Raw genomic sequence first — 15,391 nt, forward strand, 5'->3', positions numbered from 1 at the left:
TATTTTTGTCTTTCATGTCTCAAAAAATATTTTGACAGTTTTTGAATTATATTTTATATATTTTTTAATAATGTTTTTTGTTTTGCCTGAACTATTTCAATCTTGTAATTATGATCACGATGAACAAATTAAAGGCAAAATCACAAAATCAATTTTAAGATCTTGAAGAATTTTAAATTAGAAATCTCTGTATCAGTTGTCATGATCTGAGATCCGCATCATATTTTGTATTTTCTGTTAGTTTTAGACTCCTTCAGTTCCTGTTTGTGGACCTCGGAGTTTGTTTTGGTTGCCATGGTTGCTCATTGTGTTCACCTGCTTCCCGAGCACTATTCAGAGGCATTATTTAAGCCTGCCTTTGCCGGCCAGTCGACCTGGCGTCATTTTTTGCTACATGCAACCTGTCCTCGTAAGTTTTGATTGTCTCCTAGCCAATGCTAAGTGGTAGCCTTGTCCTTTGAAGTATTACTTGTCCCTAGTCCATGCTAAGTGATAGCGATAGCTCCAAGTGGCTTGTTTTCTGTTTTTTGTACTCCTTTTGATATTTTGAGGATTAAAACATGTTCCTACCTGCACGCCTTGTCCGGAGTGGTCCGTCTGCATTTCGGGAGCACGAACCCCGCAGTAAGCTGCGAAAACCCCGACGTGACATCAGCGATACTGGTGCCACCTGCGTTTACGTGGTATCAAATCAATACAAATATTTTATGTATCGCCCACCCTAACAAGTGTAAACAAAAAAAACTGCAGGAAAATTTGAGCAAAAAAACCATACTTTTTTATACTAATAACATCTTTAGATTTGGCAAAACATTATATGCGATTAACACTAAAATTTTTTCTATTTTATTTTAAAATTCTTATTGTATTGTTCACATGAGGATATTGTATTGGAGATGCTATAGTTGTTTTTAAGTGTTTCAAATAAATATATAAAAACTAAAATGTGTATGTTTTTTAACCTTTTACAAAAAAAAAATACATATAAAAATATCAAAATTACCCCTACATTCTTTGATTTTTTTGTCGGTAATTTTGTCTTTCGTGTCTCAACAAAAATTTTGACAATTTTTAAAATTATATTTTCTATATTTTTCAATTATATTTTTTGTTTGCATGAAATATTTCTCTATTGTAATTATGATCACAATGAACAAATTAAAGGCAAAATCACAAAATCAATTTTAAGATCTTGAATTAGTATCGGGCTTCATGGTGGAAGAGGGGTTAGTGCGTCTGCCTCACAATACGAAGGTCCTGAGTAGTCAGTGTTCAATCCCGGGCTCGGGATCTTTCTGTGTGGAGTTTGCATGTCCTCCCCGTGAATACGTGGGTCCCCTCCGGGTACTCCGGCTTCCTCCCACTTCAAAAGACATGCACCTGGGGATAGGTTGATTGGCAACACTAAATGGTCCCTAGTGTGTGAATGTGAGTGTGAATGTTGTCTGTCTATCTGTGTTGGCCCTGCGATAAGGTAGTGACTTGTCCAGGGTGTACGCCGCCTTCCGCCCGATTGTAGCTGAGATAGGCACCAGCGCCCCCTGCGACCCCAAAGGGAATAAGCGGTAGAAAATGGATGGATGAATGGATGTATTAATATCAGCAATACTGGTATGACCTGCGTTTACTTGGTATCAAATAAATACCATTATTTTCCGTACCGCCCACCCTAACAAGTGTAAAAAAAAAAAAAAAAATGCAAGAAAAATAGAGCAAAAAAGCATAATATTTTATATTAACGACATCTTTAGAGTTGGCAAAACATATGCTTCTAACACTAACACTTTTTCTATTGTTTTTAATACACCGTATTTTTCACATGAGGATATTGTATTGGAAATGCTCTACTAGCTTTTTGAGTGTTAAAAACAAATTAATGCGATAAAAAATGTATATGAAGTTTATTTAACCTTTTACAAAATAAAAGAATACATATATAAATCTCAAAATGGCCCTTGTATTTGTAAAATAATACATATATAAATATCAAAATGGCCCTTGTATTGTTTTATTTATTTTTGGTATTTTTGTCTTTTGTGTCTCAACAAGTATTTTGCCAATTTTTAAAATAACATTTTATGTATTTTGTAATTAGATTTTTTGTTGGCCTGAAATATTTCTCTATTCTAATTATTTTCGTTATTAACAAATTGAAGGCAAAATTATTTAAAGATCTAAAAGAATTTCAATTACATTAACACTTTTTCTATTTTCTTTTAATATTCCTATTGTATTTCTCACATGAGGATATTGTATTGGAGATACTATATTTGTTTTTCAAGTGTTGCAAATAAATTAATGAAATAAAAATGTGTAAAACGTTTTTTAATCTAGAAAAATATTAAAATTGCCTTGGCATTTTTTTTCTTTTTTCGGTAGTTTGGCCTATTGTCTCAAAAAATATTTTGCCATTTTTTTTAAAATAACATTTTATATATTTTGTAACTATATTTTTTTGTTGGCGTGAAATATTTCTCTATTCTAATTATGATAGTTATTAACAAATTGAAGGCAATATTTTTTTAAAGATCTTGAAGAATTTCAAAACAAAAGTCTGTGTATTAGTATCAGCAATACTGGCTCGTCCTGTGTTTACTTGCTATCAAATCAACACCACTATTTGCCGTATCGCCTACCCTGCCAAGTGTAAATATCAACAAAAACAAACTGTGGAAGTAAATGGCGATGTCTTGGGTGTTTGCAAGAAAATCAAGAGCGGGATCAGATAAGGCAACCAATGCAAGGCTAACGCTGTATTTACATTTGACTGATAGTGCTGCTTTGTGCCAGCAAGGCATGGTCACAATGGCTGCAAGGAGCACACAACGTTTCCTTTCTGTGCAGCAAACAAACGACTGCAGTTTCTACCAAAGACAATGGATGTGTGTGTGATACTGGTTCCAAAAAGGCATTTTGACTTTTTTTTGTCAGCTTTTTCCATTGAATGTAATTGCTTGGTTTAACACAAGAGTGGTAAATAACATTGCATGTCTCCTTGCTGACGTTTCCGTGCAGCGTTATAGATTATAAAGGCGTTTGCGTGCACACCACATGGATTAATGTGCGGTCATGCAGGCATTGTTATCGACGCCGGAGTTATGCAACACATTTTGAAAGGGCACACGTTATTTTACACGCACACAACTACGAAGAAAACAGACTTTACGTAATCTGCTTGTGTTATCAAAAACAATGTCACAGTCGTGGTCAAAAGTTTACATACACTTGTAAATAAAAAAGTCATGGCTGTCTTGAGTTTCCAATCATTTCTACAACTCTTATTTTTTTGTGATTGAGCAGTGGTCCCCAACCACCGGGCCGCACAAGAAATAAAAAAAATCAATCAATCAATCAATGTTTATTTGTACAGCCCTAAATCACAAATGTCTCAAAGGACTGTACAAACCACTACGACATCCTCGGAAAACCCACATAAGGGCAAGGAGAACTCACACCCAGTAGGACGCCAGTGACAATGATGACTATGAGAACCTTGGAGAGGACCTCATATGTGGGCAACCCCCCACCCCCACCCTCAACCCCCCTCTAGGGGACCGAAAGCAATGGATGTCGAGCGGGTCTAACATGATACTGTGAAAGTTCAATCCATAGAGGATCCAACACAGCCGCGAGAGTTCAGTTCAAAGCGGATCCAAGACAGCAGCGAAAGTCCCGTCCACAGGAAACCATCCCAAGCGGAGTCGGATCAGCGTCGTAGAGATGTCCCCAACCGTTACACAGGCGAGCGTTCCATCCTGGGTCCCGACGAGCGGTCCATCCTGGGTCCCAACTCTGGACAGCCAGTACTTCATCCATGGTCATCGGACCGGACCCCCTCCACAAGGGAGGGGGGACAGAGGAGAAAAAGAAAAGAAGCGGCAGATCAACTGGTCTAAAAGGAGGTCTATTTAAAGACTAGAGTATAAAAATGAGTTTTAAGATGAGACTTAAATGCTTCTACTGAGGTAGCATCTCGAACTGTTACCGGGAGGGCATTCCAGAGTACTGGAGCCCGAACGGAAAACGCTCTATAGCCCGCAGACTTTTTTGGGGCTTTAGGAATCACTAATAAGCCGGTGTCTTTTGAACGCAGATTTCTTGCCGGGACATATGGTACAATACAATCGGCAAGATAGGATGGAGCTAGACCGTGTAGTATTTTATACGTAAGTAGTAAAACCTTAACGTCACATCTTAAGTGCACAGGAAGCCAGTGCAGGTGAGCCAGTACAGGCGTAATGTGATCAAACTTTCTTGTTCTTGTCAAAAGTCTAGCAGCCGCATTTTGTACCAACTGTAATCTTTTAATGCTAGACATGGGGAGACCCGAAAATAATACGTTACAGTAATCGAGACGAGACGTAACAAACGCATGGATAATGATCTCAGCGTCGTTAGTGGACAAAATGGAGCGAATTTTAGCGATATTACGGAGATGAAAGAAGGCCGTTTTGGTTACGCTTTTAATGTGTGACTCAAAGGAGAAAGTTGAGTCGAAGATAATAAGTATAAATTAAATAAAAATGTTTTTTAAATGATTAAATCAACATAAAAAACACAATATATACATTATATATCAATATAGATCAATACAGTCTGCAGGGATACAGTCCATAAGCACACATGATTGTATTTATTTACAGAAAAAACCCCACAAAAACCCCCCCCGCACCAACACCCCTCCACCCCCCGGTCCGTGGGGCAAATTTTAAAGCATTGACCGGTCCGCAGCTGCAAAAAGGTTGGAGACCACTGTGATAGAGTGATTGGAGCACATACTTGTTGGTCACAAAAATATTCATGAAGTTTGGTTCTTTTATGAATTTATTATGGGTCTACTGAAAATGTGACCAAATCAGTTGGGTCAAAAATATACATACAGCAACATTATCTTTTGGTGATGTAGAAAAGTCACAATCAAATCAAAATAGCTTCATGGAATGGCCTCTTAACTTCACATGAGTGATTATGATTGACAGCACCTGTTGACTTCTCTGAGCCCATTTAAATACGGCTCATGTGATGCAGTCATTAGACTCGGTTACAAACGCGACAATGGGAAAGTGAAAGGAACTCAGCACAGATCTGAAAAAGTGAACCATTGACTTGAACAAGTCAGGAAATTCATTTCAAAGCAGCTTAAGGTCCCAAGAGCAACCGTGCAGACCATTGTTTGTAAGTATAAAGTACATGGCACAGTTTTGTCTCTGCCACGATCAGGAAGCAAACGCAAGCTATCACCTGCTAATGAGAGAAAATTGGTCAGGATGATCAAGAGTCAATCGGGAACCACCAAAAAGCAGGTCTGCAATGAATTGGAAGCTGCTAGAACACCGATGTCAGTGTCCACAGTCAAGAGTGTTTTGCATCGCCATGGACTGAGAGGCTACCATGCAAGAAGGAAACCCTTGCTCCAGAAGCGTCCAAAGTTTGCTGCTGTGTGGTCTGATGAAACAAAAATTAAGCTGTTTGGCCACAATATCCAGCAATATGTTTGGAGGAGAAAAGGTGAGCCCTTTGATCCCAGGAACATCATGCCTACTGTCAAGCATGGTGGTGGTAGTATTATGCTCTGGGCCTGTTTTGCTGCCAATGGAACTGATGCTTTACAGAGAAAATGGGACAATAAAAAAGGAGCATTACCTCCAAATTCTTCAGGACAACCTCAAATCATCAGCCCAGAGGTTGGGTCTTTGGCGCAGTTGGGTGTTCCAACAGGACAATGACTCTAAACACACGTCAAAAGTGTTAAAGGAATGGCAAAATCAGGCTAGAATTAAGTTTTAAAATGGCCTTCCCAAAGTCCCGACTTAAATGTGTGGACAATGCTGAAAAAACAAGTCCATGTCAGAAAACCAACACATTTAGCTGAACTGCACCAATTTTGTCAAGAGCAGTGGTCAAAAATTTAAGCAGAAGCTTGTGGATGGCTAACAAAAGCGCCTTATTTTAATTTTCCTGAATGAATCAATAAAGTACTAACTGGCTATCTATTGCAGTGAAACTTGCCAAGGGACATGTAAGCAAATATTAACATTGCTGTATGTATATTTTTGACCCAGCACATTTGCTCACATTTTCAGTAGACCCATAATAAATTCATAAAAGAACCAAACTTCATGAATGTTTTTTGTGACCAACAAGTATGTGCTCCAATCACTCTATCACAAAAAAAAGAAAAGTTGTACAAATGATTGGAAACTCAAGACAGCCATGACATTATGTTCTTTACAAGAGTATGTAAACTTTTGACTATTGGCAGCAAAACAGGCCCAGAGCATAATACCACCACCACCATGCTTGACGGTAGGTATGATGTTCCTGACATCACATTGACAAAGATAAGACCTTCTTGAAAAAATTACAATAATATAGTGTTTGTTATATTTTTAGATATTATTGAATAAAAATATATGCAATTGCATGCAATAAATTACTTTTTTTCTGTCCAATTGGAAAGTAGTACTTTATTGATGCATATTATTTCCAGGCGTTGGCGGGCCACATTAAATTACTTGGCCTTAAATGACATGCGCCTTAACTAATCTCCGCTTTTGCTCTCTGCAATCCCCAGAACCCGGTGCAGGAGTGGGGCGAAGAATGCGAGGACGGTGCAGTGTACGGCATCACCCTGCATCGGGTGCCCGTCCCTTCCCTGCCCAACCCCGCCGATGCCAATCCATCCTGCGCTTTCGTCCAGTACCGAACTGTCAAAATTCGCCGTCTGAAGGCGGGCGGTGTGCAAAAGCTGGTGAGTCACCTCCTTGAGCCCGCCTGTGTGGAGCAGCAGGACTACAGCAGGATCTTCCTCACCACTTACAGAACCTTCACCAGCACGGAAAAGCTTCTGGAGCTCATCTTTCATCGGTACAATGACACGTTTCTTCACACCACACTGCAATGCAAGTTTCAAGTCTGCACAGTAAAAATAACGGATTGCAAAAGTTTGTCCCAAATAACTACAACAGGGGTGTCGAACTCAAATACAGAGTGGGCCAAAGTTTTAAAACGGAACAAAGCCGTGGGCCAAGGTTGAACAAATTAACCTTTTGATAGGGACCCAAACAAGTTTTGCATTGAATATTGAACAAGCAAGACTTCTATAACTTTATAGTGAAATGCGAAATCAAGTTTCAAATAATAATAATTAAAAATTATCAATGGCATATCAAATAAAAATAAAATAAAAAATAAAAATTGAATGCCTCTTTTTGGCGGCGGGGTTTGGTGGTTACGGGGGTGTATATTGTAGTGTCCCGGTTGAGTTAGTGCCGCAAGTGGTTCTGGGTATATGTAGTGTTGTTTTACGGTGTGGATGTTCTCCCAAATTGTTTGTCATTCTTGTTTGGTGTGTGTTCACAGTGCGGCGCATATTTGTAACAGTGTTAAAGTTGTTTATACGGCCACCCTCAGTGTGACCTATATGGCTGTTGACCAAGTATGCATTGCATTCACTTGTGTAAGTGTATAAGTTGCATATATTATGGGACTGGGGCAGCACGCTGTTTGTATGGAGTAAAAGCGGACGTGGCGACAGATTGTAGAGAACGCCAAAGGCAGTGTTTTTAGGGCCCACCCCCAACATTGTTGTCCAGGGGGAAATCGGGAGAAATTCGGGTGGGGCACTGAACTTCGGGAGTCTCCCAGGAAAATCGGGAGGGTTGACGAGTATGAGTATTAGTGGTGAATGTGGCGTTAAAGCGGCAGGCCAGCTCTAATGTTAATTTGATATTGCCTCAAGGGCCAAATGAAGGTACACGGCGGGCCAAATTTGGGCTGCGGGCCAGAGTTTGACACCCATGAACTACAAAGTGGTGGTGTGTGAAGTGTGGCCCGGGGGCCGTTTTTGGTCCGAAGCTATTTTTGTGTTTGGGAATGCTCCAAAGCATTCACCCATACGTTTTTTTCTTCTTCTTTTGCAGATTTTGGCGCAGGCTAAGTTCCACATTTTTCACCCGATTCAAACCATTCCAACTTCAAACTGTTCAGTCTATTCGGGAATCGCGGGCTTTCTTTTGACAAATTCCAAAAATTCCCAGATTTCCAGGTTTTCCTTCAACATATTCCACTCATCCTGGAAAATTCAAGGAATTCCCACAATTCCTAGTTTTCCAAACCCTATTTTTACAATTTTTTTCTGGCGACTACTTTCACATTTGTCAACCCACTTTAACCGTTCAACTGTCAAAACATTCTTCTTAATGAGGACAAAAAAACAAAGTTGTTTTTCAACTGGAAAAATTCCCGGTTTCCCGAAATTCCGTAATACCATTTCTCAATTCAACATGTTACTACTTCAACATTTCTCGACCGTTTTGAAAAATTCCAACACTAACCATGTTATTGCATTTTCCAAAAAATTCCCATATTTCCATGTAATTTCCATTGAAATGAATGGGGCAATTTTCAAAATTCCACAACTCCCACATTTTTTATCCGATTCAAACCGTTGCAACTTCCAAATATTCAGCCTGTTCAGGAACTTTGTGTTCCCTTTCAACAATTATTTAAAAAATTCCCGGATTTCCTAGAATTTCCAGTTTTTCTGGACATTTAGTTCTTCTCCAGATTTTGGCGCGCTTTACCTTCCACATTTTTCACCCGATTCAAACCGTTCCAACTTCCATCCGTTCAGCCTATTCGGGAATCACAGGCTTTCCCTTATCAAATTCCCAAAATTCCCAGATTTCCCAGAATTCCAGGCTTTCCGGAACATTTTTCCCATTTAAAATGAATTGACCATTTTTCAAGCATCCACCATTTCCAAATTTTTTAACGGATTCAAACCATTCCACCTTCAACATATTCCACTCATCCTGGAAAATTCCAGGAATTCCCACAATTCCTAGTTTTCCAAACCCTATTTTTACAATTTTTTTCTGGCGACTACTTCCACATTTGTCAACCCACTTCAACCGTTCCACTTTTAAAACATTCTTCTTAATGAGGACAAAAAAACAAAGTTGTTTTTCAACTGGAAAAATTCCCGGTTTCCCGAAATTCCGTAATACCATTTCTCAATTCAACATGTTACTACTTCAACATTTCTCGACCGTTTTGAAAAATTCCAACACTAACCATGTTTTTGCATTTTCCCAAAAAATGTCCATATTTCCATGCAATTTCCATTGAAATGAATGGGGCAATTTTCAAAATTCCACAACCCCTACATTTTTTATCCAATTCAAATCGTTGCAACTTCCAAATATTTAGTCTGTTCAGGAACTGTGTGTTCCCTTTCAACAATTATTTCAAAGATTCCCGGATTTCCTGGAATTTCCAGTTTTTCTGGACATTTTGTTCTTCTCCAGATTTTGGCGCGCTTTACCTTCCACATTTTTCACCCGATTCAAATTGTTCCAACTTCCATCCGTTCAGCCTATTCGGGAATCACAGGCTTTCCCTTATCAAAGTCCAAAAATTCCAAGATTTCCCATAATTCCAGGTTTTGTGGGACATTTTTTACATTCAAAATGAATTGGACATTTTTCAAGCATCCACCATTTGCACATTTACCACCGATTCAAACAATTCCACCTTCAACATATTCCACTCCTCTTGGACATTCAAAATATCATTTTTACAATTTCTGAAAAAATCCGGGAATTCCCACAATTCCTCGTTTTCCAACCCCTATTTTTACCCTTTTTTTTGGCAACTACTCCTTTCACATTCGTCAACCCACTTTAACCGTTCCACTTACAAAACATTCCTCTTAATGAGGACAAAAAACAGAGTTGTTTTTTGAACTGGAAAAATTCCCAGTTTCCTGAAATTTCAGGAATTGCATAATAGCATTTCTCAATTCAACATGTTACTACTTCAACATTTTTCGACCGTTTTGAAAAATTCCAACACCAACTATTCCGGAAATGTCCTGCTTTTCCAAGAAATTCCTAAATTTCCATGTAATTCCTATTGAAATGAATGGGACATTTTTCAAAGTTCCACAACTCATTCCTTTTCCCCCAATTCAAACCGTTGCAACTTCAAAATATTGAGTCTGTTCAGAAAATCTGTGCTCTATTTTAACAATTATTAACAAAAATTATCGGATTTCCTAGAATTCCCAGTTTTTCGGGACATTTTCTTAATTCAAAATGAATGATCCATTTTTCAACTGATTCAAACCATTCCACCTTCAACACATTCAATTCATACTAGATATTTAAACAACCATTTTTCCACATTCAACAAATTTCCAGGAATCCCTTTTATTTCCAACCTTTTTTATTGCGATGACTAGTTTTTCAAGGCATTTCAACCGATCCACTGTCAAAACATACCTCTTAGTCAGGCCCAAAAAACAAGTTGGTTTAAGAACTTGAAAAAGTCCCGGTTTTCCCAAAATTCCGTAATACCATTTTTTTAATTAAAAAACTGTTACTACTTCAACATTTCTTGACCGATTTAAACAATTCCACCACTAACCAATTCAGCTCACTTAGGACATTCATGCTATTAATCATTTTCAAAAAATGTCGCTTTTCCCAAAATTCCCAAATTTTAAGAAAGTAATATTGAAATGAATGGGACATTTTTCCAAGTTGCTTAATTTCCAAATTTTTCAACCTATTTAAACAATTCCAACATGAACACATTCCACTCATCCTGGACATTCAAACTAACACTTTCCCAAGTTCCAAACCAAATTCCGTTTTTTCTGGAAATTCAAAGTCTTCAACATTCAAACCAGTCCAACATTCAAACTATTCTTACATTCTGTCAGCATTTCAGTTCAACTGGAGCATTGGAAAATTCACAAACGCAAAGATAATATTACACCGTTGTATATATTAATACGTACTCTATATATTTTTAATGCACATTTTATATTTAATATGGTCATGAATAAAGCATTTTCCAGCATCAAATGGCTAAATAATGTAAAAATATCAATGCTACCAGAAGAAGATTAAAACTGATGCTGGTTGTTTATGATTTAAAAAAAAAAAGTAATTGAAAGTATCTCAAATGACTCTTGAAAAATTCTCAAAGTACCACTGGACAATTAGCAACAACAATTAATGAAAAATGTGGTAACAGGATATAAATATATCTTAATACTAATTAATAACAACAGATTTGTTTTCAAATGTTTTGTAGCCTTTTTAACCAATCGACTGAATTTTTGTATATTTATAAAGCACATTTTAAAAAACAATAGTAATTTCACAAAACTAAGGAGAGTCAATCGCAAAAACACTTGTGAAATTTTGGTTTAGAAAATCATATAGCAGATTAGGCAAATTATTCGATGATGTCATGTGACCACGCCCATGACCACGCCCCCCGCCGCCACAGGTATATTGGCAGTCTAGGGGAAACCATATATATGTATATGTGTATATATATATATATATATATATATATATAAATGTGTAATTGTTATTGTCACTTATCCTTTCTATCACTTTTACAGCCATTGACAATAAAACAATAACAATCACAGTGGCTTACACTTGCATTGTATCTCATAAGCTTTGACAACCTCCCAAAATTGCCATTATTCACCAAAATGTCAATTTTAAGTTAATTTAATAGTTAAAACAAATTCATATTATGGACCCTGTATTTTATGATATGACTTATTATCTAACATAAATGTATTTTTTCTACTATTTATATATATATATATATATATATATATATATATATATATATATATATATATATATATATATATATATATATATATATATATATATCCAAAAGTTTGGACACACCTCATTCAATGCGTTTTCTTTATTTTCATGACTATTGTCGATTGTGACTGAAGGCATCAAAACTAGGAATGTGCACATGTGGAGTTGAGTACTAAACAAAAAAATGTGAAATAACTGAAAACATGTTTTATATTGTAGTTTCTTCAAAATAGCCACCCTTTACTCTGATTACTGCTTTGCACACTCTTGGCATTCTCTCGATGAGATATATAACTGTCTGTCTGTCTCTGTCCGTCTGTGTATATATATACACACGTTAGACATTAGTTCAGGAAAAAACACAGACTATATCCTCTTTACAAGCCTGATTTGAGCACTGTATAACGGATAATCCACAGAAACCTTGACTGTATATGTATACACATATACATGTATATTAGGGGTGTGGGAAAAAATCGATTCGAATACGAATTGCGATTCTCACGTTGTGCAATTCAGAATCGATTCTCATTTTAAAAAAAATCGACATTTTAATTTTTAATTTTTATTTTATCTATTTTTTATTTTTATTTTTATTTTTTATCAAACCAACAAACCAATACACAGCAATACCATAACAATGCAATACAATTCCAAAACCAAACCTGACCCAGCAACACTCAGAACTGCAATAAACAGAGCAATTGAGAGAAGACACAAACACAACACAGAACAAACCAAAAGTAGTGAAACAAAAATTAATATGATCAACAACAGTATCAATATTAGTTATAATTTCAGCATAGCAGTGATTAAAAACCCCTCATTGACATTATCATTAGACATTTATAAATAATAATAAAAAAAAAAAGAACAATAGTGTCACAGTGGCTTGCACTTGCATCGCATCTCATAAAATTGACAACACACTGTGTCCAATGTTTTCACAAAGATAAAATAAGTCATATTTTTGGTTCGTTTAATAGTTAAAACACATTTACATTATTGCAATCAGTTGATGAAACATTGTCCTTTACAATTATAAAAGCTTTCTTAAAAAAAAAAAAATCTACTACTCTGCTAGCATGTCAGCAGACTGGGGTAGATCCTGCTGAAATCCTATGTATTGAATGAATACAGAATAGTTTTGAATCGGAAAAATATCGTTTTTGAATCGAGAATCGCGTTGAATCGAAAAAAAATCGATATATAATCGAATCGCGACCCCAAGAATCGATATTGAATCGAATCGTGGGACACCCAAAGATTCGCAGCCCTAATGTATATAGTTTTTTTGTTGTTTATATTTTGAAAATCCAGGCAAAAATAAATTGTTTTTTTTAATTCTTGCCCTGCAGAAACGGCGCAGCGTCACAATTAGACACGAGTGAATACAACCAGAGGTAAGTGGATGGCTTCTACGATGGACTTTGTGTTTTGTCATCCCATCATTGTTGAGAATTCCTCACACCACATGTCAACTCTTCTGCCCGCAAGTGTCTTTCAAATGAATTACAAATGAATAATGAAGGTGATGATTGTCTCCCTAGTCCACCGTTGTTGGCCTTGGTCCAGACATGGTTGGATGAGTACAGCGAGGACTTCAGAGACCCTCCGCTGCACTCTGGGCTCCGACTCCTTTTGGATCACCTCAGACTCAGCTGTGCTGTTCATGACCAAATGCGCTCTCAGCCTAACTTTTGTTCTCTGGCTGGCCAGGCTGAAAACCTGCTAAGGAGGTTCCAGGAAGAAGGTAGTCCTCCATCCTACTTAAATGACATGAGTGCGATATTGCACTGCTTATTTTGACGTGCTGATTCCTCAGAAGCTGAGACAAATGCGAGAACAGCCGACGTGGAGCAAGACAAGCAGCTTTCAAGTGATGAGGATTCAGGATGTGAAAACTCTCAAGATCAAGGAGACATTTTGGATTTCTCAGCTGGAGCCATTGCACAGCAACTCACCCGCATTGATTCTGTACGTGAAAGAACTGTTCAAACCTTGTTAGGTATTCTGACCCTCTCATGTTGCTTTAATAGAAATGTCCCGATCATGGGACAGCTGCAAGAAAAATGTTGTCTAGCCACAGTGCGAAGCTGCTTCTAAAATACTAATGAACTAAGTTTCTTCCAAGTATCATTATCACTGGAGAACAATACTAAAACGAAAGGCTAAGCATACTTCATACTTAAAAGCAAACTGCTAAAGCTTCGATGTAAAGTAGGGGTGCTCGATCCAGATGTCATTACTATCAAAACCTAGTATCAGTATATGAACGATACTGTGATTCGTGTTTGGATCGAAACATTTTAATTGTCTTGTTCTTACTATCACAAAATTTTTTGGGGGTCGTTTTCGTTATTGTTTACACACTCAGGATACATGAAGGCTTTGATGATGATTGATTTAAAATATAAGCCAATACTAGTTTTTGCTTTTTTGTAGTTATAGTATTTTAGCTCCTTTATTTTGCAAAAAATAACTTTATGTAGCTTTCAATACCACAAATTTAATACATATCTAGAAAATTATAAATAGAATAAAAAAATGTTTCTGTGTTTACTTTAGTTACTTGCCATAAAATATTTTCAATTCAATATTTATTTGTCAAAAGTATGGGATTGTCATTCAAAATCGAAATGGACCTGACAGGTAAAAATCGAATCAGAATCAGAGGCCAAAAACCTTAGTCGGGATATTCCTATTTTAATTCAAGTTGTCTGTGACAGTGTCAAACAAAACGTTCTATTGTTTTTTTGTTTTATAAACATTTGTTTATTTCAGGCACATAAAAATGACATGAATTGTCCAACAAACATCAAATGTTTTCTCCCCCCCAACAAGTAAACTAAAAACCCCCAAAAATATATAATAAATAATAATAATTTAAAAAAATAAGTAAGAAACTACAGGCAGATGTCAACATAAAACCACACACAACTGCACCACTGAATGGCCTTAGAGAGATACACCAACCACCCACATTTCGATTGTTTTTCAAACGGGGTTAAGTTTAGTTTCTTCTACATATCTCAGGAAGGCACCCCACAGTTCTTGAAACCTTGCAAAACAACCATTCAATGTCAGACAAAGAGAGGACCTAAGATGGAACATTGAGGAACACCACTAGTCTAACTAAAGAAGTTGAACAGATGATGACAAAGAGAGGACCTAACATGGAACCTTGAGGAACACCACTAGTACAACTAAAGAAGTTGAACAAATGATGACAAAGAGAGGACCTAAGATGGAATCTTGAGGAACACCACTAGTATAACTAAAGAAGTTGAACAAATGACAAAGGAAGGACTTAAGATGGAACCTTGAGGAACACCACCAGGCTAACTAAAGAAGTTGAACAAATGATGACAAAGAAAGGACCAAAGATATAACCTTGAGGAACACCACTACTCTAACTAAAGGAGTTGAACAAATAATGACAGAGAGGACCTAAGATGGAACCTTGAGGAACACCACTAGTCTAATTAAAGAAGTTGAACAAATTATGACAAAGAGGACTTAAGATGGAACCTTGAGGAACACCACAAGTCTAACTAAAGCAGTTGAACAAATGATGAGAAAGAGAGGACCTAAGATGGAACCTTGAGGAACACCATTAGTCTAACTAAAGAAGTTGAACAAATAATGACAAAGAGAGGACCTAAGATGTAACCTTAAGGAACACCACTAGTGTAACTAAAGAAGTTGAACAAATGATGACAAAGACAGGACCTAAGTTGGAACCT

General features: G+C 37.0%; 1 protein-coding gene across 2 annotated transcripts in view; it reads left to right on the forward strand.

The window, feature by feature from the left end:
* LOC133541828 (ral guanine nucleotide dissociation stimulator-like 1) overlaps positions 1–15,391 on the forward strand; it is a 74,139-nt gene that overhangs the window by 12,360 nt on the left and 46,388 nt on the right. The window contains exons 2-5 of one of the 2 annotated variants that reach the window (XM_061885458.1): positions 6,575–6,867; positions 13,004–13,048; positions 13,196–13,398; positions 13,474–13,622. In XM_061885458.1, coding sequence (XP_061741442.1) covers positions 6,575–6,867; positions 13,004–13,048; positions 13,196–13,398; positions 13,474–13,622 — 690 coding nt within the window. Of the gene's footprint in view, positions 1–6,574; positions 6,868–13,003; positions 13,049–13,195; positions 13,399–13,470; positions 13,623–15,391 lie in introns of both variants that reach the window. The other variant, XM_061885457.1, reaches the window with a different exon arrangement.

The sequence above is a fragment of the Nerophis ophidion genome, linkage group LG23, assembly GCF_033978795.1.
Source record: "Nerophis ophidion isolate RoL-2023_Sa linkage group LG23, RoL_Noph_v1.0, whole genome shotgun sequence".
Classification (NCBI taxonomy): Eukaryota; Metazoa; Chordata; class Actinopteri; order Syngnathiformes; family Syngnathidae; genus Nerophis; species Nerophis ophidion.